The sequence below is a fragment of the Budorcas taxicolor genome, chromosome 23 (assembly GCF_023091745.1).
Source record: "Budorcas taxicolor isolate Tak-1 chromosome 23, Takin1.1, whole genome shotgun sequence".
Lineage (NCBI taxonomy): Eukaryota > Metazoa > Chordata > Mammalia > Artiodactyla > Bovidae > Budorcas > Budorcas taxicolor.
This window is the reverse complement of record NC_068932.1, coordinates 46188121-46213499: the sequence shown is the minus strand read 5'-3', so window position 1 is coordinate 46213499 and position 25379 is coordinate 46188121. Positions and strand designations below refer to the sequence as shown.

The 25379-nt window shown below is 50.9% G+C and overlaps 1 protein-coding gene across 5 annotated transcripts in view; it reads right to left on the bottom strand.

The window, feature by feature from the left end:
• Nucleotides 1–15201: 15201 nt before the first annotated feature.
• The window catches only part of DOCK1 (dedicator of cytokinesis 1), a 563137-nt gene continuing 552959 nt past the window's right edge, over nt 15202–25379 (bottom strand). For 3 of the 5 annotated variants that reach the window (XM_052661098.1, XM_052661099.1, XM_052661100.1), the window contains exons 50-52: nt 23432–23585; nt 20607–20764; nt 15202–16341 (exon numbers count right to left, since the gene is read on the bottom strand). In XM_052661098.1, coding sequence (XP_052517058.1) covers nt 16246–16341; nt 20607–20764; nt 23432–23585 — 408 coding nt within the window. In that variant the 3' untranslated portion in view covers nt 15202–16245. Of the gene's footprint in view, nt 16342–20606; nt 20765–21500; nt 21639–23431; nt 23586–25379 lie in introns of those variants that run through there. The other 2 variants (XM_052661102.1, XM_052661103.1) reach the window with 2 other exon arrangements.

Below are 25379 nucleotides of genomic sequence, written 5' to 3'. Positions count from 1 at the left end.
GCCTGCTCTGAGAGTCCAGCTGTCGTTTTGAAATAAGACCCCCTGCAGCAAGCAAGTTCTAGGGTGGACAGAGAGGAGGAACTAGAGGCTGGACCCTGACTTGGTTCATAAAGGTGAAAGGTTCTAGACCATGAAGTCGGGAGTGTTTCCCTGGACTCTTGGAGCTGACTGTGGATCTGTGCAAAATCTGAAACGGAAGACTCTCCGTGCAATAAAAAGGCCTTGGTAAGGCTCACATTGGCTATTGCGGCCAGGCAGGGCTCCATACAGACCTATCTTGGATTCTGGAATTCATTACTGAGGAGCTTAAAGTTTTATCATACAAAGGAGTTCAGCAAGATAGGCACTTGGATGTTTTCAAAGTCGAAATGCTCAGGAGAGAGTCATATATTAAAGATTATACGTTTTTAGTTTTTTTTTTCTTGTTATTATTACTCCTGACCTTGGTTTCTGCTGACTTCTTTTTTCATTCTCAAAAGTTTCTCATAACTTAGTGTGATGGTTTAACTCATGCAGCAATTATTAGTTGTGTGTTTAACGTTGAAAGAGCCTGGAGTGAGGGGCTAATGGGAGACCAAAAATGTTAAGGTTATTGAAAGCCAAGTCCACTTTCTTTGGGAGTGGAGTTGGGTGAGCTATGCAGCTGGTGGCAGCTTGGACCCGGGGACCAGGCTCAGTTCGAACTAGGTTTGGAAGGAAATGATGGGCGAGGCCCTAAGGATATGAGAAAGGAAGGCATGCCAGGTAAGACAGGACAGCGTGAGTCCAGGAGCAAACTAGGGATGTGAGAGCTGGACTATAAAGAGAGCTGAGTGCCAAAGAATTGATGCTTTTGAACTGTGGTGTTGGAGAAGACTCTTGAGAGTCCCTTGGACTGCAAGGAGATCCAACCAGTCCATCCTAAAGGAGATCAGTCCTGAGTGTTCATTGGAAGGACTGATGCTGAAGCTGAAACTCCAATACTTTGGCCACCTGATGCGAAGAACCGACTCATTGGAAAAGACTCTGATGCTGGGAGGGATTGAGGGCAGGAGGAGAAGGGGACGACAGAGGATGAGATGGTTGGATGGACATGAGTTCGAGTAAACTCCGGGAGTTGGTGATGGACGTGGAGGCCTGGCGTGCTGCAGTCCATGGGGTCACAAAGAGTCGGACACGACTGAGCAGAACTGAGAGAAGCAGGCAATAGAGGGACACGGGCGGGAGCCCTTGAGTCCTGAGTCTTCCCGTCCACTGGTGACCTCCAGTGCACTCTGCTGGCAGATTGTGTGCACTGCAGTTTGTCCTGTGCCGCTCTGGTTTCTGAAGGCAGGCTGTCTCTGCTCTTAGTAAAACCCCAAGGCCTTTCCCCGAGCCAGTCCAGCACACAGGTGGAGGGTGTCCACAGTGTTTCCTCTGGCTTGCTGTCCTGTCCTGGTCACTGACACCTCCTGCCCCTGCGTTGATGTGGCTGGCCTGAGTTTCCAATACTTAATCCCTCCTGTGGGGGCAGGGGCTTCTCCCCTGGGCCCTTCTTCCAGGGGAGGGAGGAGGCTCTGATTCACACTGTCCCACAGCCTCTGCTGCAGCCCAGGTTTTTCCAAAGTGTGGAACCTGAGGCAGGTGATTTGTGCGGGGAAGTGAAAGCTGCATACGGAGGAGATGGTGGAGCAGGACTCACCTGCCCACTTCAGCACCAAGGATCTGTAAGCCGGTCACAGACCACACTCTGCAGGGATGGGTGACTTGTCAGTGCGATTCCTGGGCTGTGTCATACGCCGTGAGGACGCTGTGCCTTTTCCACACTTGGAGCTGCTGCTGACAGAAGGCCTCCTCCCGTGACCCTGTATGTGGAGTGCAGTGCTTGGGAGGAGGGGGAAGGAGGCCGAAGCTCTCACTGGGCCCCAGGTGGATTAGCACATCCTTCTCACCTCCTGCAGACAGCTGGGAGCAGGGTGGCGTGCAGGGTCCTACTCGAAGCCAGTTAGATCCGGGCTGAAGTGCTGGGTGTCTGCTCAGCTTGCTCTCCTGTCAAGTGGATAGGATCCTGTCTAATAATGCAGAGAGGGTGTCTGGTGCGTTGAGAAAGAGAAAAACAGGTGCTCCACAAATGACCTTTCGGTTTCAACAGCTATTTGTTAGCAGCAGCTTCTACAGCATCTCGTGTGTGCTTGCACACCAACACACGTGCACACACACACACGCTCAGACACCCGAGGTCCCAGGAGACGGGCCTCTGCAGCACCTCCCAGGAGCTAAGCAGGGCTCTGCTGAGCCTTCGGCTGCTGCTCAAAGCAGCTGCCTGGCCCCATCGCCTTCACTTACACAGGTGGGGGAGAGGAGGTGGCCGAGCATTCTAGGGTCACTCGCCTACTCTGTGCAAGCCTCCACCTGGGGCAAAGGGGTCCCTCTGGAGCTCAGAAACATTAATTCATTTTGCCACATGTCTTGTGCCCTTTAAAAAAATATTTTGTTGAAGTATAGTTGATTTACAATGCTGTGCTAATTTCTTTCGTGCAGCAGAGATTCAGTTATATATATATATACTCTTTTTCTTATGATTTTTTCCATTATGGTTTATCAGAGGATGTTGAATATAATACCATGGGCTCCACAGTAGGATCTGGTTGTTCATCCTTTCTATACATAATTGGTTGCATCTGCTAATCCCAAACTCCCACTCCATTCCTCCCTCTGCCCGCTTCCCCCTCTGCTCTTCTGAGGCATCACGGGGAACACGCGTGCTGAGCGAAACACTACCTGGCCTGTTGGCGTGGAAATGGGGACCTTCCTTTGATGGGAAAGACTTGGCCACATCCTAAGTGAAAATTGTGATTAATTGAGAGAACCGCCCCCCTCCAGTGTCCCCACTCTTTCATTCATGTGCAAATACCAATGAGGTGGGGCTGGAGTTATCAAAGCAGTTTGGGAACCTCACTGATGTGAGAGTCAGTGCTTTCAGGGTGCGTGGGGCTGAACTCAAACAGCCCCAAGAGAATCCCTTCATTTACCAGCCCGGGTCAAGCTCAGGGTGACGGTGGTCCTGTAAGAGCCTCACGCCATCCCAGACAGCAGAAGACCTGCACAGCCTGGCCCCACCGAGTCCTGCAATGAGTGTTCTTTGGGTCTACACGTCTTCTTCCCCAAGAAAGAACACCGACCCGCGGCTGCGTGATGACGAGTCAGTTTCAGTCTTGCTGCCCCGTCGCTTCACGCTCCTTGTCTGGCAGAAAGGAGAGCAGTGGCGGCAGGGCAGTTCTAAGGGGAAAACTGTGTCTTTAGTGCAACTGTGACCTGAAGAACAAGCAGCGCTCGCAGGGAAGCGACTTAACGATGGGTGAGGAAGCACCCTCGCCGCGAGGAGCAGCGGAGCTTCCATCAGCTTCCTGTTCGCGCCCGTCGACAGGGGAAGCCGTCAGCAACAGCTCACAGACACGCCTCCCCCAACCAAGACATCGAGTCGTGGGAATGTGGTCTATGCCCGCATAGCCTAACTGAGGAATTCGATCCAGGCTGGAATCCCAGCTTCTCTCCAATGAGCTTGGGGACTTTGGCGAAGAGTCTCGACAGACATGCTGCCTCCACCGCAAATGGAGTCAATCACAGCACCCGCTCCCCTAGATGCAGATTTCCAAAGTCCAAGGACACACGCTGCCCCCATTGTGTCCGGCACTGACTGCACGTTCCGTCCCTTCATCTTCTCAGCCAGACCAGAGAGGAGACCACGGGCACGCTTGCAGCCATAAGAAGCTAATGCCTGAGAGGAGAACGAGCTAAACACACGCAAGAAGAAGCAGAGAAGGACTGAGGGTGAACGAAGAAACAAATGAAATAGAGAGCAGAAAACCAACTGGGAAAAATCACCAGAACTAAGGCTGGCTCTTTGAAAAGAGGCCAAAGTTTAAGACTTCTCTTTGATCCATATCCCCAGACTAAAGATGGCATTTCCTGTCCCATCAGAGAAATCTCTAGCAAGAGATGCAAAGGGTGAGATTTAGCCTTGCCATAGAGGCAGGAGAAGAAATGGAAAAGAAATGCAAAAAAGCAAAATGGCTGTCTGGGGAGGCCTTACAAATAGCTGTGAAAAGAAGAGAAGTGAAAAGCAAAGGAGAAAAGGAAAGATATAAGCATCTGAGTGCAGAGTTCCAAAGAAAAGCAAGGAGAGATAAGAAAGCCTTCCTCAGCTATCAATGCAAAGAAATAGAGGAAAAGAACAGAATGGGAAAGACTAGAGATCTCTTCAAGAAAATTAGAGATACCAAGGGAACATTTCATGCAAAGATGGGCTCGATAAAGGACAGAAATGGTATGGACCTAACAGAAGCAGAAGATATTAAGAAGAGGTGGCAAGAATACACAGAAGAACTATACAAAAAAGATCTTCATGACCAAGATAATCATGATGGTGTGATCACTCATCTAGAGCCAGATATCCTGGAATGTGAAGTCAAGCGGGCCTTAGAAAGCATCACTACGAACAAAGCTAGTGGAGGTGATGGAATTCCAGTTGAGCTATTTCAAATCCTAAAAGATGATGCTGTGAAAGTGCTGCACTCAATATGCCAGCAAATTTGGAAAACTCAGCAGTGGCCACAGGACTGGAAAAGGTCAGTTTTCATTCCAATCCCAAAGAAAGGCAATGCCAAAGAATGCTCAAACTACTGCACAATTGCACTCATCTCACAGGCTAGTAAAGTAATGCTCAAAATTCTCCAAGCCAGGCTTCAGCAATATGTGAACCGTGAACTTCCAGATGTTCAAGCTGGTTTTAGAAATGGCAGAGGAACCAGAGATAAAATTGCCAACATCCACTGGATCATGGAAAAAGCAAGAGAGTTCCAGAAAAACATCTATTTCTGCTTTATTGACTATGCCAAAGCCTTTGACTGTGTGGATCACAATAAACTGTGGAAAATTCTTCAAGAGATGGGAATCCCAGACCACCTGGCCTGCCTCTTGAGAAACCTGTATGCAGGTCAAGAAGGAACAGTTAGAACTGGACATGGAACAACAGACTGGTTCCAAATAGGAAAAGGAGTGCATCAAGGCTGTATATTGTCACCCTGCTTATTTAACTTCTATGCAGAGTACATCATGAGAAACGCTGGGCTGGAAGAAGCACAAGCTGGAATCAAGATTGCTGGGAGAAATATCAATAACCTCAGATATGCAGATGACACCACCCTTATGGCAGAAAGTGAAGAGGAGCTAAAAAACCTCTTGATGAAAGTGAAAGAGGAGAGTGAAAACATTGGCTTAAAGCTCAACATTCAGAAAACTAAGATCATGGCATCTGGTCCCATCACTTCATGGGAAAAGGATGGGGAAACAATGGAAACAATGTCAGACTATTTTGGGGGGCTCCAAAATCACTGCAGATGGTGATTGAAGCCATGAAATTAAAAGACGCTTACTCCTTGGAAGAAAAGTTATGACTAACCTAGCTAGATAGCATATCCAAAAGCAGAGACATTACTTTGCCGACTAAGGTCCCTCTAGTCAAGGCTATGGTTTTTCCAGTGGTCATGTATGGATGTGAGAGTTGGACTGTGAAGAAAGCTGAGTGCCAAAGAATTGATGCTTTTGAACTGTGGTGTTGGAGAAGACTCTTGAGAGTCCGTTGGACTGCAAGGAGATCCAACCAGTCCATTCTAAAGGAGATCAGTCCTGGGTGTTCATTGGAAGGACTGATGCTAAAGCTGAAAGTCCAATACTTTGGCCACCTCATGCGAAGAGTTGAGTCATTGGAAAAGACTCTGATGCTGGGAGGGATTGAGGGCAGGAGGAGAAAGGGACAACAGAGGATGAGATGGCTGGATGGCATCACCAACTCGATGGACATAAGTTTGAGTGAACTCCAGGAGTTGTTGATGGACAGGGAGGCCTGGTGTGCTGCGATTCATGGGGTCGCAAAGAGTCGACTGAGCGACTGAACTGAACTGATATAGAGAGGGAAGCCTGGGCATCTCATGAGCCTTGATTGAGACTCGCTGATTTGCCTTTTTTTTTTTTTTTTTTTTTTGGCTCTATGAATCTGTGAAATTAATGGCAGGTTTTTCAGTGAGTGCAAATTAGGCAGAGGTGCAGGGCAGTTGATCGCCTGGGTCACCCTAAACCAGTGGGAATCCAAGTCTAAATGCCCCAATCTCCACACTCACTGTCAGGTCAGGGAGACCTAAGGGCTGGTGACGAGAATAAGGCATATCATTGGCCACAAAGGGGTAAGGTGACTGTGTCTGCTGGTCTTACACAAGGTGTAAGGACAAGGTGGATTCACTAACATGGTGAACAGTTATAGTTGACCCAAGCTCCGGTTCCAGAGAAAATGGACGGCTTCTCTCTGCATCCAGCCTGCCCCTTCCCCAGTAGAAAGAGCAAATGGCATCTGAAGACACAAAACCAGGGACAAAGTGGACACTGGGCAGCCAGCAGCTCTCCGCCTGCAGCAGGAGCTGAGCGTGTGCGGAGGGTCTGGTGGGGGCTACCCATTGGGGAGGAGGGATGCCCAGGAGGAGAAGGGGTGGCGACTGGCACGAGGGAGGCAGGGGTCTTCGAAGCAGGAAGATGTCCATGTCCTTTCTCAGAGTCGACGCCGTTCTTTGAGTCACGTGTGCTGTAATCACAGAGCAGGAACCCGTGGCGGGCGCACAGCCCTTCCAGGCTCCTCCTTGCCCACCCAGGAAGTCTCCAGTTGCCAGATGGCTTCTGAGGTCTTCAGGGAGGCTGACAGGACCCTGGGAACAAAGAGCGCAGAACTGGAAGGAGGAGAGACTTCCAACAGAGGGGAGAATGACCCGTGGAAATGTGTAGACACACCAACATTTGGGGTAGGAAGCTGTGAGCTCTCCCAGAGGTTCTAGAGGGAACAGGGAAAGGGGAAGAGAGTGTAGGGACTCAGGTGCGTGTGGGTGGAGGCTGAACGGTGACAGGGATAGGGAGAGGGCATTTTTTTTTTTTGAGGGGGAGAGGGTATTTTTAAGTTGCTTTGCAGGACTTTCAAAAAACATGCCCGCTGCTCCTCCCCTTCTGTTAGACTCGTGGATTTCTGCAAGACAGTTGATTTCAATTCTCATGCTTCTTTGAATCAACTTTTCTCAAAGATGGAGTCACCCAAGGTCTTGGCTACAGTGTGAAGATGACTTGGTCCCTTCTGTCAGTGAAGGTATGCACTGGCCAGGCTGGGGGAAGACCTGGCCACCCCTGCCCTTAACCATCTTCTTACTCTTTCATCATAGATATCTGTGAGAGGTAATGTGAGATGGTCACTACCAAATTATTGGCACGATAATACCTTTGAGTAATTAATACACACATGATTTGGTAAGCATGAACAGCCATCTTCAAGAACTGCAGCTCTGGCTCATAATAGCATCACTGTCGGAAAACTAACTGTAACCCCGTGGGCTCCTTTGTCACACTTGTAGAGAAAAATAAAGTGGCCCAGTAAAGCAGCCCAATCTGTTGCTGGGTTTTAGTACTGAGTGATGCTTAGCACCAGTTGGGGAGGCTTGGAGCCTTAAGGAAAATGAGACTTGCCTACTAAACTGCCCATTTCTAATCTGAAGTGAGTTCTAAAATTGTCACCATTGGGACTTCCCTGGTAGTCCAGTGGCTAAGACTTCACGCTTCTAATGAAGGGATCCAGGTTTGATCCCAGATCAGGGAACAAGAACCCACATGCTGCAACTAAGATTCAGTGCAGCCAAATAAATACATAAACACTTAAAGATGTCACCATATAGAAAACCAGCTGCGGGAGGCTGGGCCAGTGCCGTGCGCCTGTCAGATTCACATTACACATCCTGATGAGGGAAGAATCTCATAACTGAGGATTTTGAGCCATGTGAGCTCTAAGAGTCTCTCCGGGACAAAGCTCTGGGTCTGTTTTCCACTTTTCTAAAGCAAGTATCTTTTACAATTGTGGACCCCACATTCTTTACTACTGGTGGCAAAGCAGTCAGAAGGATGACCGTGGTGAACGTGTGCTCTCCAGTACAGCAGGGTTTGAAAATTCAAGTTTGCCTTGCAGAGGACGTGGGCCTGCCATTTCCTCTCTGCTGGCACATCACCCACCCTGAAGTTCTGGGAGCTGGGCCTGGAATGACTCTCATATCATTGAACGTTCTCTGTAATTTATTTCATGTAAACTTTCTTTTCACTCAGCAAGAGGGACTGAGGTCCCTGTTCCATTCAGTTCAGTCGCTCAGTCATGTCCGACTCTTTGCAACCCCATGGACTGCAGCACGCCAGGCCTCCCTGTCCTTCAGCCTCTCCTGGGGCTTGCTCAAACTCATGTCCATCTAGTCGGTGATGCCATCCAACCATCTCATCCTCTGTTGTCCCATTCTCCTCCTGCCTTCAATCTTTCATAGTATCAGGGTCTTTTCCACTGAGTCAGATCTTTGTATCAGGTGGCCAAAGTATTGGTGTTTCAGCTTCAGCATCAGTTCTTTCAATGAATATTCAGGGTTGATTTCCTTTAGGATGGACTGGTTGGATCTCCTTGCATTCCAAGGGACTCTCAAGAGTCTTCTCCAACACCACAGTTTTTGGAGCATCAGCTTTCTTTATAGTCCAACTCTCACATCCACACATGACCGCTGGAAAAACCATAGCTTTGAATAAATGGACTTTTGTCAGAACAGTAATGTCTCTGCTCTGCTTTTTAATATGCTGTCCAGGTGGGTCACAGCTTTTTTTCCAAGGAGCAAGTGTCTTTTAATTTCATGGATACAGTCATCATCTGCAGTGATTTTGGAGCCCCCCAAGATAAAGTCTCTCACTGTTTCCATTGTTTCCCCATCTATTTGCCATGAAGTGATGGGATCAGATGCCATGATCTTAGTTTTCTGAATGTTGAGTTTTAAGCCAGCTTTTTTGCTCTCCTCTTTCACTTTCATCAAGAAGCTCTTTAGCTCCTCTTCACTTTCTGCCAAAAGGGTGGTGCCATCTGCATATCTGAGGTTATTGATATTTCTCCTGGCAATCTTGACTCTAGCTTGTGCTTCATCCAGCTCGGCATTTCACAGGATGTACTCTGCATAGAAGTTAAATAAACATGATGACAACATAGAGCCTTGATGTACTTCTTTACCAGTTTGGAACCAGTCTGTTGTTCCATGTCTGATTCTAACTGTTGCTTCTTGATCTGCATACAGATTTCTCAGGAGGCAGGTCATGTGGTCTGGTATTCCCATGTCTTGAAGAATTTTCCACAGTTTATTGTGATCCACACAGTCAAAGGCTTTGGCATAGTCAATAAAGCAGAAGTAGATGTATTTCTGGAACTCTCTTGCATTTTCAATGATCCAGTGAATGTTGGCAATTTGATCTCTGGTTCCTCTGCCTTTTCTAAATCCAGCTTGAACATCTGGAGGGTCATGGTTCATGTACTGTTGAATCGTGGCTTGAAGAATTTGAGCATTACTTTGCTAGTGTGTGCAACTGTGCAGTAGTTTGAATATTCTTTGGCATTGCCTTTCTTTGGGATTGGAATAAAAACTGACCTTTTCCAGTCCTGTGGCCACCGCTGAGTTTTCCAAATTTGCTGGCGTATTGAGTGCAGCACTTTCACAGCATCATCTTTTAGGATTTGAAATAGCTCAGCTGGAATTCCATCACCTCCACTAGCTTTGTTCGTAGTGATGCTTCCTAAGGGCCACTTGACTTCACATTCCTGGATGTCTGACTCTAAGTGAGTGATCACACCACTGTGGTTATCTGGGTCGTGAAGATCTTTTTTGTATAGCTCTTCTGTGTTTTCTTGCCACCTCTTCTTAATATCTTCAGCTTCTGTTAGGTCCATACCATTTCTGTCCTTTATCGAGCCCATCTTTGCATGAAATGTTCCCTTGGTATCTCTAATTTTCTTGAAGAGATCTCTAGACTTTCCCATTCTATTGTTTTCCTCTGTTTCTTTGCATTGATTGCTGTGGAAGGCATTCTTATCTCCCCTTGCTATTCTCTGGAACTCTACATCCAAATGGGTATATCTTTCCTTTTCTCTTTTGCCTTTAGTTTCTCTTTTCTCAGCTATTTGTAAGGCCTCCTCAGACAGCCATTTTGCCTTTTTGCCTTTCTTTTTCTCAGGGCAATTCCAACCTTCCATCTTCGCATTTAATTCCCAGTGGTCCTCCCTCAGGGAGGCATTGCTTTCCCCAAGGGGTGATCAAGGGAGGAGAAGCTGCCCCATCTCCACCCAGTCTGTCTCCAGGGCAGTGATTGAGCCTCCTTCGGAGTCTGTCAGACCAAAGGAAGCAGCGTCTCTTCACTCGAAGGCTGAACTAATATGAAGAACCCTCCCATCACTAGTATTTCTGAAACACTGAGAGATGAGTCTGATGTTCCCTCTCTATGACGATAGCTTTGCCTTCCAAAGTTTACTTTTCAGGGGAAAAAACTTCAGCAAGGCATTAAAAACCCACGGACATCGTCTGTGTTCCCTGCAGAGAAATCAAAAATATGTAGGAGCTTAAAAATAACCCTGCCTTTCCCAGGTAGCTCCTCATTCGATATTAAGTGCCCTCTTCTCCAATGCAAGTGTTCATGATGCTAAATTAACTGTTAACAAGCACTTTAAAATAGTATAATTTATGCTAATTCAGAAATATTCCCATTCCCAAACTGATTATTTTTAACCTCCCAAATTGCTGTGCTTTTGCATCAGCAGCTGAGGAGTCGGGCGCTGTGAGCAGGCATCTCTCTGAGTGACTTCTGAATTCCTGGTCCTTTCCACACATGGTTTCCAGGGACGCCCACAGCTTGTGTGCTGTGCCCTCTGGCTATGCTCCATTGTGATTCTGGGAGAAGGAAGGACACCTCCAGCCCTGACCTGTGCTGAGTGTCATCCCTTAAGGTCAGGGCCACGTGGGAAAGGTCATCTGCTCCTGCCAGAGCCGCCATCATGGGATGGAGGGCTCAGGTTGGCTTGCTGGCCCCTGCTGAGGGTGCACATTTCTCCCCACTCACGCCTCCCTACAAAAGGCATCACAAACTCTGATGGTGAGTGGCAGGGGAGTGTGTAATTTCCTCGGTTCTGTCTCATCACAACAAAAATTTGAAGCGACGGACCAGCTTTACAGCTCTCGGATGGACCAGTGTTACAGCTCCGTGTTACAGCTCAGTTTTATTTGGAAAGTAAAGGAAAATACCTCCTTGAGACTTGAGGGCATGACGACCTAAAAGACGCGAAGAGGAGAGGGAGACAGAGACCCCCGGCCCTTTGGGCCCTCTTTTTATGTGTTTTTCCCTCCCCTGGGCCTGCCCTGTGTAAATTGGGCTAGCCAGGAGACTGTTTGTTCTACCTGAGGTCCTCACTCTCGTCCTCAGACCTTCCTTTGTTCTATTTTCATGGGCTTTTCCCTTCCTTGTCTTTTAGCCACCGACATTCTGGACTCCTGTTTCCTATTCTAACCCCCTAACGGTGTGGACACCCCCAAAGTCTGTGTGAAAGGCCTCTCTGCTCATCCTTGCCTGGTCCTCACTACATGTCCTTCAACAAACTGAGCTGCTTGTTGGGTGTCCTTGAAACACGCAAGGCCCGCTGCTGCTGTGGGGCACGTTGAGGTGTAGCCATGACGAGGCTTCATCTAATGGAGCAAAGTTAAGCAGACCCCGTAGCCATACCTTCTTCCTTTGAGGGAGAGTCCCATGTGCCCCTCTCTTGCCCTCAGCTCCCCATCCTATGGCCCCCCACTCTCTTCCCCAGCATGGATGCCCATCTTGCTCTTGTCCCAGTCATGCCCTAAAGGCAGAATTGTTTAGGAAAGAAGGGAAGGAAAGAAAAGCAGCTTGATATTTCGGAGCATGACATCGCTGAGAAAGTCCTCACAGAGGAATCAAATGCACCCGGAGTCACCCACAAAGAGAAGCAAGTCCACTTGGGGAGACGTGGAGGGGACCCCACAACTGGACACTGCCCAGCTCCCCAGCCTCCCTGAGCCGCCTCCTCCCTGCTCTCTTCCGGCTGTCCCTTCACAGTGGGGCTCCCCCTCGTGTTGGGAGGTACCGATTACTGCTCCTCCCAACTCCTGACTCTCTTGCAAGTCTGTCCGTCTACTCATTCTCCGGGCGTCCCCCAGCGTCTGTGTGAAAGGCCCCTCTGCTCTGCCCTGCCCTGCCCAGTGCTGACCACTTGTCCTACTTGGCTGCGGTCTCATCCGTCCCCTAACCAGACTCTGAGATCCGTGAGGACGGGACTGGGTATCTCCTAGAGCATTGTGCAAAGAACCTGCCATGGAGCTGTAGACATGCTCAACATGCTTTATAAAATGGCACAGCCAGTTACAAGAAGGGATGAAGAACAGATGAAACTCAGCCCTCCCAGTACTAAAAATGTGCTGTGCTCAGGCGTTCTTCGTGTCTGACTCTTTGTGACATCATGGATTATAGCCCACCAGGCTCCTCTGTCCACGGAATTCTCCAGGCAAGAATACTGGAGTGGGTTGCCATTTCCTCCTCCAGGGAATCTTCCCCACCCAGGGATTGATCCAGCATCTCCTGCTTCAGCAGGCAGATTCTTTTTACCACTGAGCCACCTGGGAAGCCCTATATTGAAAACAACTGGTAAGTATTAGCAATGGCTAAACAGGTGGCCCTGGAGAAGGCAATGGTAACTCACTGCAGTACTCTTGCCTGGAAAACCCCATGGACGGAGGAGCCTGGAAGGCTGCAGTCCATGGGGTCGTGAAGAGTTGGACATGACTGAGAGACTTCACTTTCACTTTTCACTTTCATGCATTGAAGGAAATGGCAGTCCACTCCGGTGTTCTTGCCTGGAGAATCCCAGGGGCGGCAGAGGCTGGTGGGCTGCAGTCTATGGGGTCACACAGAGTCAGACATGACTGAAGCAACTTAGCAGCAGCAGCAGCAGCAAACAGGTGGCCCCAAGTGTTCAGGACCAAAGGAGACAGGGAGGTGAAGAAATGTTGCTATGGAGCCAGAAGGAATGAGATCACTTCCCATGATGGGAAGGCTCCATGACTGCTGGAGGGTGGCAGGATGAATTTTAGACTCTTCAAATCTTGCAAAGGAGTCAAGAGAAGAGAAGGGCAAGAGAGCAGGACTGCTACATGAGGCTGTCTCCAGGACTGGCCAGTGCCAGAGCCGGTCTTAGAGGAGAAATTGGGGCATCCTGCCACTTGGTTGAGAGGCTGCAACTCAACTGTGGGGGGCAGGGAGGAGCCCAGACCACAACGGGGTGGAATGAGGTGAAAGGCACCCTGAACCCCTGCTGGGTCACATGGGACGGTCACAGCAACAGACTCACAATAATTTAGCAGAGAAAACAGTTCTGACTATTTAAATTCTTGGTCATGCAAAGTAGCCTCCTATACATGAAACAGTAATGGAGGGTGAAAGACAGCCAAAGGGGAGAGGAGGGAGACAAATAGACAGAGACAGGGACGGGGACAGGGAGATTAAAAACAGAGAGTAAAAGGAATATATCACTGCATCAAGAGAGGCAAGCTGTGCCCTGGAAACTCCTTCTAGAAGGAATGCCTCCAGAAGACACTTGACACAGAGGTCAGTTTTTCCTTGACTAGTTCTATAGCCCAACCTTGATTTAAAAGGCAAAAATAAAAAATAAAAAATAAAAAACTGTGTCTGCTTAGCTTGAGAAGTTCATTTAAAAAAAAAATACACTTACATATTTATATTAGGAAATTTCTGTAACACGCGTAAAATGTGTCCACTTTTCCTGTTAGATTTGCCATGCACCCAGCCCTCTGGAGCCCAGGGTGGAATTCCTGGCGACTGCGGGGATGAGGACACGGGAGAGGGCCCTGGGTGGGGTGTGCAGTCCAGGGATGGTCCAGGGAGACTTTGTGGGGGGATTCGTGGTGCGGGGCAAGAATAGAACCCAGATGCTGTTCTAGAATAAAAACAACCATTTCCATAGGGCCAGGAACTGGTTCTATACATTTCAGCTATAGCTTCTGCTATGTGAAATGCTGACTATCCAAAAACTCCCTGAGGCCAGGGGCTGGCCCCTCCCAGGTGGGTGTGTCCTTGTAATCATTTTAGGATGGTGGTGAATAGCCAGTTTCTAACATACTCAGTGGAGGATGAATATTCATGTTGGTCAAAGTAAAAATTCAAGCAGAAAACTAATCCATGTTCACGTGTATCTAAAATGTCTTAGGGTGGACTGGATTTTGAAGACAAGTTCAAATAAACGGGGGTACCAGCCATTGAGCCAGAGGAGGCTCCTCTGAGTCGCCTAGGTTCTGTCGCAGCCTCCTGGGAGGCCTGGCTGGAAGGGACAGAGTCACACCCTGTGTTTAAGCCAGGACACATCTGGATGGCATACAGGACTCCAGTGCCTTCTTTGTTTCTTACCATCTAAGCTTCAGAGAAACCTGGGAAGTCTGATGCCTCTCAAGTGAAATGGCACATCCCAGGAAATGAAGCCCCTCTCACGTTAGACACTGAGAAGGTTAAAAGGAGAGGTTAACGAGGCTTAGCCAGGGGGCCCTGGGGTTGGGTTGAGGGAGTTGCAACCTAAGCTAGGCTCAGCTCTGCTCTGTCTGTCTGTAAGGACACACAGACAGAGGGTGCTGGGACGTGAGTGCTTTCTGGGCTCTGGGTCCCAGAGAATTAAACAGAGACGAAGAGCAGTGTTTGAGGAAGATGCATGCGCGTATAAACATGAGTCACAACGCTCTTTAAGAAGGCAGTGCTACAGATTGGCACTCACCGTCTCCCTCTACAAGGATTAAGTCAGGTAGATGCTGCTGCAGCTGCTGACCTTCAACACTTCCTGAAAAGAGTTCACGGTGGAGAGCAGAAATGAGGCACTCTGTGCTCTGGAACAAACTGGCAGAACAGGTCTTCAGATAGTTTTTCGGGAGCCGATTTTATGAGCCCAATTCTTGTATCTCCTCATCTAGAACAGCACTAAAATCCCTCATGGGGATCACTGCTCCTCGTGACTAGCAGAAGCGTCCTGCAAAAAACACGTGCTTGATTGCACGCACTCCATTGACGTCCCCCCGCCGTCTCTCTGGAGCAGTCTCTGAAGTGCTGTCTCCCGGGCTATAGTTCTCACTTTGCCCCAGATAAAACTTAACTTGCAACTCCAACTCTCATGAGGTGCATTTTCTTTTTTTAAGTCAGCAGCAGAATATAAGCAGTGGCTTTTCTATTCTACATCAGGGGATAATAACATAATATGTCGGACACTGAGACTTTAAACGACAGTTTATTTTTTGTTGTCAATGATTAACTCTTGAGCCTACTAGAAGAATACCATGATTATAGTCAATAAAAAAATATAGATGAGAGAATAAAATATTAGGTCATACAAAGTTAGTGTTTTTTTTTTTTTTTTGAATCATTGTCCAGGAACATTTTTAGGGCTTGCGCTTTGGAGAAAAAAAAAAAAAATCAGAAAATTTAATTTGTGTTTCTTTTTTACACTTCCCTCAGTTACAAGTTAAGAACACATATTGAGAATCATTCGCAGGTGCTTAGGACAATAAACAGAAGGACCACAAAAATTAAAACAAGTTCTAAAGACCCTCATATATACAAACTTCTGTACAGAATGAGCACGAGAAGAGTTCCCCCAATTAAAACCATCGCCTGTGGTCTACATATCCTTTTTTTAAAAAGAGAGAAAACGGATCTTCCTACACTCATACTTATTTTTTCCACCTGATCCAGTATTTTTAATGGTGCCTCCACTCCATAAATTAGTAAGTGTTCAGTAGCAGACAAGTATCCTATTTTAAATTATGCCGAGGGAAACCAGGAACCTCCCGGAAAGGGCTGACCACAGTTGCCTGACGGAGACTGAAGGAGCCCTCAGCCCACAGCAAGTCACAGCACCAGGTGCAGGCAGGAGCGTTCCGTGAGACATCCTGGGAGAGGCACCTGGGGTCTGGCGGGGAGCTGAGGACTTGTCCACTGTTAGTACACAGTTCTAACCTCTCCTTCCTGCGCTCTGCTCAGGTCAGCTGGGCTCTTTGCTGATGTGTCATCTGGCACAAACAGTAAGGGCTTTGGGGCAAGACTCAGGCTCTTTCAAGATGGACACACTCGGACGCTGATAAACACAGCCGCGTGTCCCGGGCCGGTACCCGCCTCCTTACTCCCTGATGCTAAAGCCCGCTCACCCTGTGGCTGGAGACGAGATCCTGCTAGGGAAAAGCAATTGCACCACCGGTCAGACATCACAGGCCCCATGAGGTAAACGCCGGATGTGGGAGGAGAGGCGAGGGACGCGAAGGATGCCAGCTCGCCCTCCGGGGGGGTGCCGCAGCTTCACTGCACAATCCCCGAGTCCACCGAGTTCTGCTTGCGCGTCGTCTTGGGAGGGGGTGGTGGTGGGGTCTTGCTGGGCAGAGGAGGAGGCAGATGCTGGAAGACAGAAAATGAGGGGACGGCTCACTGCTGATGCTCTGGCAGGAGAGACGTGGTCTCCGGGAGGTTCTGACCTGGTAGGGGGGTGGGCAAGGGAAGATTGACCTGCAGCCCTGGGTGGGAATGTCCTCTCCCCGCGACACGGGGCTGGCAGGTCACCACTCTCAGGACCGGGCTGCTGGTGGCCACAGGCCTTTCCAGGGTCTCTGATGAACCACTTTTCACAAAGCACATACGTCAGACATCTGAACAGCCTCTGAGAAGTGTAGCCACTGCCCTTTGGGTGGTGGTTTTAATCGCGATGCTTGCATGTTCTGTTGTGTCTGACTCTTTGCAACCCCATGGACTGTAGCCCGCCAGGCTCCCCTGTCCATGGGATTTCCCCGGCAAGAACACTGGAGTGGGTTGCCATTTCCTCCTCCAGGGGGTCTTCCCCAGCCAGGGATCGAACCCGTGTCTCTAGCACCTCCTGCTAGATCCTCAGCTGTGCATCTGAACTCTTCGTGGCAGGATGGGGGATCTAGTTGCTAAGACCATGGACAGAACCCAGGCCCCGAACTGCAGGTGGATTCTTTACCACTGAGCCACCCAGGGTGGTTCTAAATCCATGTGCTCTTGATCAAGGGGCGCCTGGAAATGGACTGGTTTCAGACCTGGGCAGTTGAAATGGTCAAGAACAAGGGAAAGGGGACAATGCAGGACCCAGGGCCACCCAGGCAGCCTGGCCACATCACAGCTGAGCCCCCCTGGGAAGAGGACCCACAGGCCCTTCCTCACGTCCCTTGAAGATGCTCAGAGGCAAACAAGTCCTTGGAGGTGCTCTCTGGGGCTGGGCCAGAGGCCTGCCATGCTCTTGGAAATGGAAAGGCCACACGAGAGAGGGTCGGCCGGGCCACACTGGCCCCTGCGGCCACCATCCCCCGACCTGTTGACAAACAGTCTCTCTCCCACAGTCTCTTCTGCATTGGTAAAGAATGGGGATGAGCAAGGCTGCTGCTGCTGCTGCTGCTAAGTCACTTCAGTCATGTCCGACTCTGTGCGACCCCATGGACGGCAGCCCACCAGGCACCCCCATCCCTGGGATTCTCCAGGCAAGAACACTGGAGTGGGTTGCCATTTTTTCTCCAGTGCATGAAAGTGAAAAGTGAAAGTGAAGCTGCTCAGTCGTGCCTGACTCTTAGTGACCCCATGGACTGAAGCCTACCAGGCTCCTCCGTCTCTGGGATTTTCCATGCAAGAGTACTGGAATGGGTTGCCATTGCCTTCTCCGTGAGCAAGGTTGAGGGGATATTTAAACTCTTCATGGAGGAGGCACCGTTCATCAAGAAGTGGCTGCAGCTGTCTTCCAACGCTACAGATGAACATTTGCAAAGCAGATCCAGAGACACAGACGCAGAGAAACAGTGTAGGGACCCCAGGAAGGGCAGAGGGGGTGGGATGGACTGGAGGACTGGGGGTGACACACAGACGTGCCTGCATATAAAATAGATCCCTAATGAGAAGGACAGGAAAGCCTGGCGCGCTGCAGTCCATGGGGCTGCAAAGAATCAGACACAGCTGAGTGGCTGAACAATACCGAGAACCTAATGAACAGCAAAGGGGGCTCTGTGATGACCTGAATGGGAGGGAAATCTAACAAAGAGAGGATATATGTACCTGTATAGCTGATTCACTTTGCTATATAATATAAACTAACACAACGTGAGAGTCCCTTGGACTGCAAGGAGATCCAGCCAGTCCATCCTAAAGGAGATCAGTCCTGAGTGTTCATTGGAAGGACTGATGCTGAAGCTGAAACTCCAATACTTTGGCCACCTGATGAGAAGAGCTGACTCATTTGAAAAGACATTGATGCTGGGAAAGATTGAGGGCAGGAGGAGAAGGGGATGACAGAGGAGGAAATGGTTGGATGGCATCACTGACTCAATGGACATGGGTTTGGGTAAACTCTGGGAGTTGGTGATGGACAGGGAGGCCTGGCGTGTTGCGGTTCATGGGGTCGTAAAGAGTCAGACATGACTGAGCGACTGAACTGAACACAACATCATAAAGTAACTATGCTCCAATAAAAAATTAAAAAGAAAATATTTTTTTACAGAAACAGGTGGCTGGCTGGATATAGCCCAGTTTGCCTTTCAGTCATAAGAATGAATTTATGACTGTAACGGTGAAAGGAGACACTGAATGGACCTGCCAGGGCGTGAATGACCGAGGGCAGCTCGTGCCCTGCTCTCGGCGGGCATGTCACATGCATGAGAGGCCACGTGCTGACCACCCAGGTAAAAGAATGAGTGAGTGAACAAATGAACGCATGAATGAGTGAGGAGAGGAAGAAACACACAGGCCAGGATAAGCGGGCACGAGCCACGGGCAGAGCAAAGCAGAGGGGCTCGCAGAGCACTGTCCTCTGCGGGTGAGAGCGCGCTGTCAGCAGCCTCTCAGGGCAGGCGCACGTTCAGCTCAACGTGAGCAAAGAAGTTTCAAGGGCAGGACGGTGACAAAGCAGTGTCTAACTCATCACCCAAGTTCCTCCTAATTCGCAGACAAATAAATACTAAAGTGACCCAGGGCTTAACAGAGAGAAGAGAGTCAAGGTGGAAAACAGAACTGATGTAACGATTTTTAGACACCGTAACAGGAGGAAAAAGAATAGCTTTGTAGTGCTCAGTTATTAGGTCCTGTCTGACTCTTCACGACCCCCTGGACTGTAGGCCACCAGGCTCCTCTGTCCAGAGGATTTCCCAGGCAAGAACACTGCAGTGGGTTGCCATCTCCTTCTCCAGGGGATCTTTCCAACCCAGACAGGGTAAGAATGGTCAAAAGAGGGACTTCCCTGGTGCCCAGTGGCTAAGACTTCTTGCTCTCCATGCAAGAGGCCCGGGTTCTATCCACGGTCTAGCAACTAGATCCCACATCCTGCAACTAAGAGTTCACACACCACCGCTGAAGATCCTGTGTGTTGTAACTAAGCACCGGCACAGCCAGATAAATAAATGACTATTAAAAAAAAATGACAAAGAGAAAAAGAATGGTCAGAAGAAACGCCGATTCCCAGGTTTGATGAGACGGTTGCTTGCTTACCTGTGGAAGTAGACGGAGCGGGCGAGTGTGAGCCATTTTTAAAGAAAGGATGATTTAAAGTGGCAACAGCTAGACAGCTGACTCCAAGCCTGATGGTGAGAGTGACAGGAAGCTGTGCACCAGCCCCCAGAGCGGGCAAATGACCGTGATCCTACAGCAGCCCTCAGGGCCTGCCGGGGAGGCAGCCCCGTAAACCGGGTGATGACCCCCTGGCCCACAGGCCTGCGTCCTGAAGGCGCACTCATGCTGCAGGTGAGTCAGATAGGAGACCAAGAGCAAGGAGACTCGGGTGATTAATATCGCGGCACTCACAGCGCCTTTACACATGGCGCCAAAGCGTGTGTGTTTGCCCTTCCACTAACAGCTGTGCTGGCTTCCCAGGATGTTTGCGTCAGTAGGCAGGCCCAGGGGCCCGAGCAGTGAGCACACATCAGACCAAATCAATGACAGATGCCATGGGGGGACTAGCCTCAGGACTGATGCTTAGGAGGGCCCGAGCTGGCCGATCATGCTGGTGACAGCTAGCATCCCGAGTCTAAGTGGGGTGGGGACAGGTCCCATGGCTAGAGGCGGGGCTAGGAACGGGCAGCCTCGAGGAGCTGGGGTGTGCTCCAGCTGGAGCCAAATCCCGCGCTCGGCCACAGTTTCTCCATGTGGTGAGCACCCGTCCCCACCCACACACGGCCAGTGGGAGAGCGAGGCTGCCTGGAACCAAGCTGGGACCAGGGCTTCTTCAGGGCAAGGGCAGTATCCGGGAGCACGACGTGTCCCCCGTGTGTGGCATCAGCCAGCTTCTTCAAATGAAAAATGTCTTCATACAGAAAGCTACTTTTCAAAACCAAACTTTCATAAGAACTGCACCTCAAGGCAATGACCTCCAAGGTCACGAGAGTGGCCTGTGGACCCACTGGCTGGAAGTTTGCCCCCTCTACATGTTCCCCCTGGGAGTGTATGTTCCTGTGGGGATGACACAGGACCCCCTGGGAGCATACATTCCCGTGGGGATGACAGAGGACCCCGGGCCGCACACATCCGCGTTCTAACCACTGCCACTTTTTCCTGGAAATCAAGCCTTGGCTGGCCCAAAGTAAACACGCCAACATCAGGAAGGAAAGAAGGAAGAATTCCTGTCTTGTGGAGGGAAAGAGAGGGTGGACCCACGTTCCTGAGCCCTGACTTACCCTCTGATGAGGCGGAGGGGGCGGGGGCGTTGGCGAGCCCGTCAAGTCCAGGTTCTCGGTCAAGGTCCCATAGTCCGTGCTGGTGCCTTTGAGGGGCAGAGGGGGCGGAACTTCAGCCACGCCCAACCCAGCCGCGGTCATGCCGTTCAGCTCCAAGCCTGGAAAAGGGGGAGGATGAGACCCACACCCCCATCCCCGCTGGGAGCGGTGTGTCCCCACGACTGCTTCGTGCCCTCTCAGGACTGGCAGGGTGGTGGGGATCCTTTACCCCCCTGAAATGCCTGTCAGTGGGCAGCAAAGAGGTCGGGAGGGAGCAGAGAAGGCCAGGGCTGTGTCCTCTGCAAGGGAATGTTTCACAAGGAGAATCATGGATGCTGAATCCCGAGCTTAAAGGGTGGATCAGACCGCTGGAAAAACAGCTACGTCCACCTGGGACCCCTCTGGTCCCTCCTCGACTGCCACGCCTGGGGGCGTCTATACAGCTCAGGGGTCACAAGGACCATCTCCGCCTGGAGTGTTCAGAGTCCGCCAGGTCGCTGCCTCAGCCTCCTACAGGGAGCTGCACTCAGCTGAGTCCAACAACACAGCTCACCACCAGCCCACCTGCCTGTCAAAACTCTCACAACAGGAAAAGCCACGATCCTATGAAAGGCAGGTATTAGCAGCAGCTGCCGCTGTGACTGCTGCTTTAAATAAGCCAAAGGGAAGCAGTACTGATTTTTTTAAAGTAAACTGAAAAGGAGTTGTTTGCAAAGGGAGGAGTGATCATTAGGACAATCTATTTTCTCAGCCTTTGTTGAGACTCTAAGAAATCATCTGCCTTTTATGTTAAAGAGAGAAGTGGGCATTTTTGTTGTTGGGTGTCCTACCCAATGATGCATCTGATGGAAAGTCGTTCATTAAGAGCGTGCTCCCTAGGACGAGGGGTGTCAGCTGATAAGGAGGCCTTGCAGTTGAATCGAGGCGCGAGAAGGTGGCCTCTGATGGAATGGTCGCTCTCCTAACTGGCTGGCTGGTTGCTTTTACTCTGGCCTTTATTTAAAATTTGCCACTTTAATCATTTTTAGGGGTACAAATCACACTCAAGTATCTGTTTGAGCCTGTGTGTCCAGGTCTCCAGGGTGAATGTCTAGGGGTGGGCTTGCTGGGGGTTATGGTGACTCTATGTTTAATTTTAAGGGACCACCAAAGTGTCCTCCACTGCAGCGGCAATGTGCCTATTTATTAACTATTTATGAAAAAATCAATAAAATATTTCTGATCTCTGGTTACAGCATAAGGATGTACGAAGTGAAGCTGCGACATCCGCCTGGAGACGGTCTCCCTTCCAGCACCCAGCAAGGCCTGGCTCCCTGAGGCTCATCCCCGGGGCAGCCCTGACTCCCGACCAGACAGACTGTCTCGGGAATGGCCGCTGCTCCCCTTGCAGCAAGAAGAAACCAGGAGCTGAGGACGATTGTTGGTGGCCGGCACAAACCACTGCCCAGGACCAGGCTCCCCGCCCTGTCTCCAGCCACGGGGAGGACAGTGGGTCCTCCTGGCTCTCTCGTCTGCTGCCATCCTCAGTCCCTGCCACCTCCTTCCTGCCAGGACGTCACCTCTCTGGCTGGCCTGACTTCAGGGGTGAAAACTAGGGTACCACTTGCATCCCTCCACAATTCACATCCACTCGGAACCTCAGAGGGCTTTCCAGGTGGGTCGGCAGTAAAGAACCCGCCTGCGATGCAGGAGACACAGGGGACTGCAGGTTCGATCCCTGGGTCGGGAAGACCCCCTGGAGAAGAAAAGGGCAACCCACTCCAGTATTCTTGCTCAGAAAATCCCAGGGACAGAGGAGCCTGGCGGGCTGCCATTCATGGGGTCGCAAAGAGTCGGACACGACTGAGCGACTAAGCACGCACTCAGAGCCTTAGACCTTCTTTGAAAAGAGGGTCTTGGTAGAAGGATCTGGAGATGAGATCATCCTGGATTTACGGGGAGCCCTGAAGCCCATCTGCAGTCTCCCATAAGAGGAGGAGAAACACAGAGCCGGGAGGAGAGGGGTGAGGGGGCTGGAGGAATGAGCATATAAGCCGAGGAACTCCGAGGGCTGTGGGAGCCCCCAGACCGCCAGTCCCCACCCTTTCTGTGGAAGACAGTTTTCTTCCATGGACCTGGGGGTGGGCAGGGATGCTTTGGGGATGATTCAAGGGCGTTACACTTACTGTGCACTTTATTTCTATTGCTACTACATCGGTTCCACCTCAGGTCATCAGGCATTAGATCCTGGAGGTTGGGGACCCCTGCACTAGATGGAAGCAGGACTGGAGAGACCTGGATTTCAGACTCCTGGCCTTCAGACTATGACAGAATAACTTTTTGATATTTGGGGCCACCAAGTCTGTAGGAATTATGCTGAGCACCCCTAGAAATCGGGCAGAGCTGGAAGGTAAGTTCTACCCTTAGCCCCTCAGCATGGCCTGGAAGGGCTCCTTCCTTCCCACTCCTCCTGCACACAAAAAGGCCCCTTCCCACCCTGTGGGCTGCATCATCTCATGACACAAAATGGGGGGTGCCCCACGTGCTCTCGAGTCACCCCCAGCACCCAGGAGGTCCGGAGCGCTGGCTGGGTCCTGCACCGTCCACCCAGGGAGCACAGGAACCCGGGACTCAGCTGTGGCCTGACCCACTCCAGTCCCGGGGGACACTTCTCAAAGTCAGAGGCTCACCAACACTCTCTCTGGCTGCTGGACTGAAAAGAAGCTGGTCTAAAGTGAGAGCCTTCAACAGAGGGGGGAGGTCACAGCGCAACGTCAGGAATTCACACGGGATGATGTCTCACTTACTGGACTGCAGGCTGAAGCTGAGCTTGGCCCTCGGCATGACTGGGGGCGGCGTGGACTGGGAGGACGGGGAGGACGGGGACACCGAGAAGCGCCGCTCGCCCCCCATGGCGTTGATCACCTGGCTCTTCGGTCTCTGGGGCCGCAGGGGGCTGATCTACGTGGGAGGGACAGAGAGAGCATAGTTAGGGTCCGTCTTAGGTGGCTCAGTGGGAAAGAACCACCTGCCAGCGCAGGAGATGCTGGAGATGTGGGTTCGATCACTGGGTCTGGAAGATCCCCGGGTGAAAGGCATGGCGACCCTCTCCAATATTCTTGGCCGGAGAATTCCACGGACAGAGGAGCCTGGTGGGCTACAGTCCATGAGGTCAGGAAGAGTCGGATACGACTGAGCCGCTGAGTGCTGAGCAGACACTGGGCTGACTTAATGCCACTTCAACACTTCCTCTGCGAAAGTCCTGACCTGCAGTGCCGGTGCAATGACCACATCTGGAAACACGCTCTTGCCGACGGTCAAGGTCGGGTGACGCTGTTACAGCAGACCCTGCTCTAGTGTGACTGGTGTCCTTATAAAGTGGGGAGATTCGGACCCAGACACAAGTGCACGGGACGGCACCATGTGAAGACGAAGGCAGAGATGCGGGGAGAAGGGAATGCTGGGCAAGGGGCTGGAGCAGAGCCCCCCACAGCCTCAGAGAAAGCCAGCCCTGCTGGCACCTTGGCCTTGGATGTCCAGCCTCCAGATTGTGAGACCATCGGCCTCTGCTGAAGCCACCCAGCCTGTGGGATGCCGTTCTTGCAGTCCCAGAAAACTAACCCCGGCCTCACCCAGTCTCCTTACACAGTCGGGGGGGATGTCACATCCGTGTCTCCTGAACAGGAATGTGACGCGGACACTTGGTGTGAGGGAGTGCCCCACCGGGTGGGGAGGGGACTCAATGACCTGCGCAGTGACCAGAATGCCCCAGGGGACTAATTTCTTGGTCTTTCTTGGCAGGCGTGTGAAAGTCTGGAAACTTGCTGAAGGACTTCCTTCACTTGCCTTCTCTTCCTCCACTCACGCGATGCTACGACCGATAGGAGTCCTTTCCACTGCTCACTGCACTTGTCTCCCCCACCTCTGACTTCCAGACGCACCTGACTTTAAGCAGCTAAGCCTTTTCCTGTGTCTGCAACGTTGGGAATTTTTATTTCCCTACGTCTTACAACTTGGTCTCAGATTGTCAGGTCTGGGGGAACATGAGCAGTCCAAAATACTCTCAGGTAGGAGTAACGAGGACAGTTATTAACCCAGCTGAGAAAGAAGAATCAAGATTTTGGCCCCAGGATGGGCAGGGCTTTGGGCTTGGCAATGGGGCTTGATTCCCCAGGGTAGGGGCAGGGCGCGGATGGGCCTGCTGGTGAGGGCCAGCTGCAGAGTGGGTGGGCGGCAGCATGTTCCACTGGGTGGTCTGCAAAGACAGGGCCTCCCTGGAGGTTGGAAGGAAGCAAGAAAGGCTTAAGTCCTTTTGTAAGTGGGGTGGTTGAGGGGACACTGGCCAACAGGCTGGCTTCTGGAACTGTCCTATGCCAACAAAGCAGATCCTGGAGTCCAGGCATCACCACTCATTTGCAGAAAACAGCCCACCTGCTGTGGAAGGCCTGGGACAGCCTGGCTGAGCTTGGGGCTCCCCTTGGGTGCATGTGTGTGGGGACTGAAGATGGATTCAGGGTGCTCTTCCCACCCTTCCCTTCCCATCAGGGGACATCCTGACAGTTCAAGGGGCAGGGCATGGTTTACTGGTGAGATGCAAATGGCATGTGGAGGGCCCCTCCCCTGCTCCAGGTCCTGAGAGGCTCAGCCGGAGGTCAAGACATTGCTGATGATGCGAATTCAGGTAGGAAGCTGAACTCAGCCCCAAAGAGGAAGCAGAGAAAAACCTCTGCAGAAGTGTGGAGAGGGGGTAGGTGG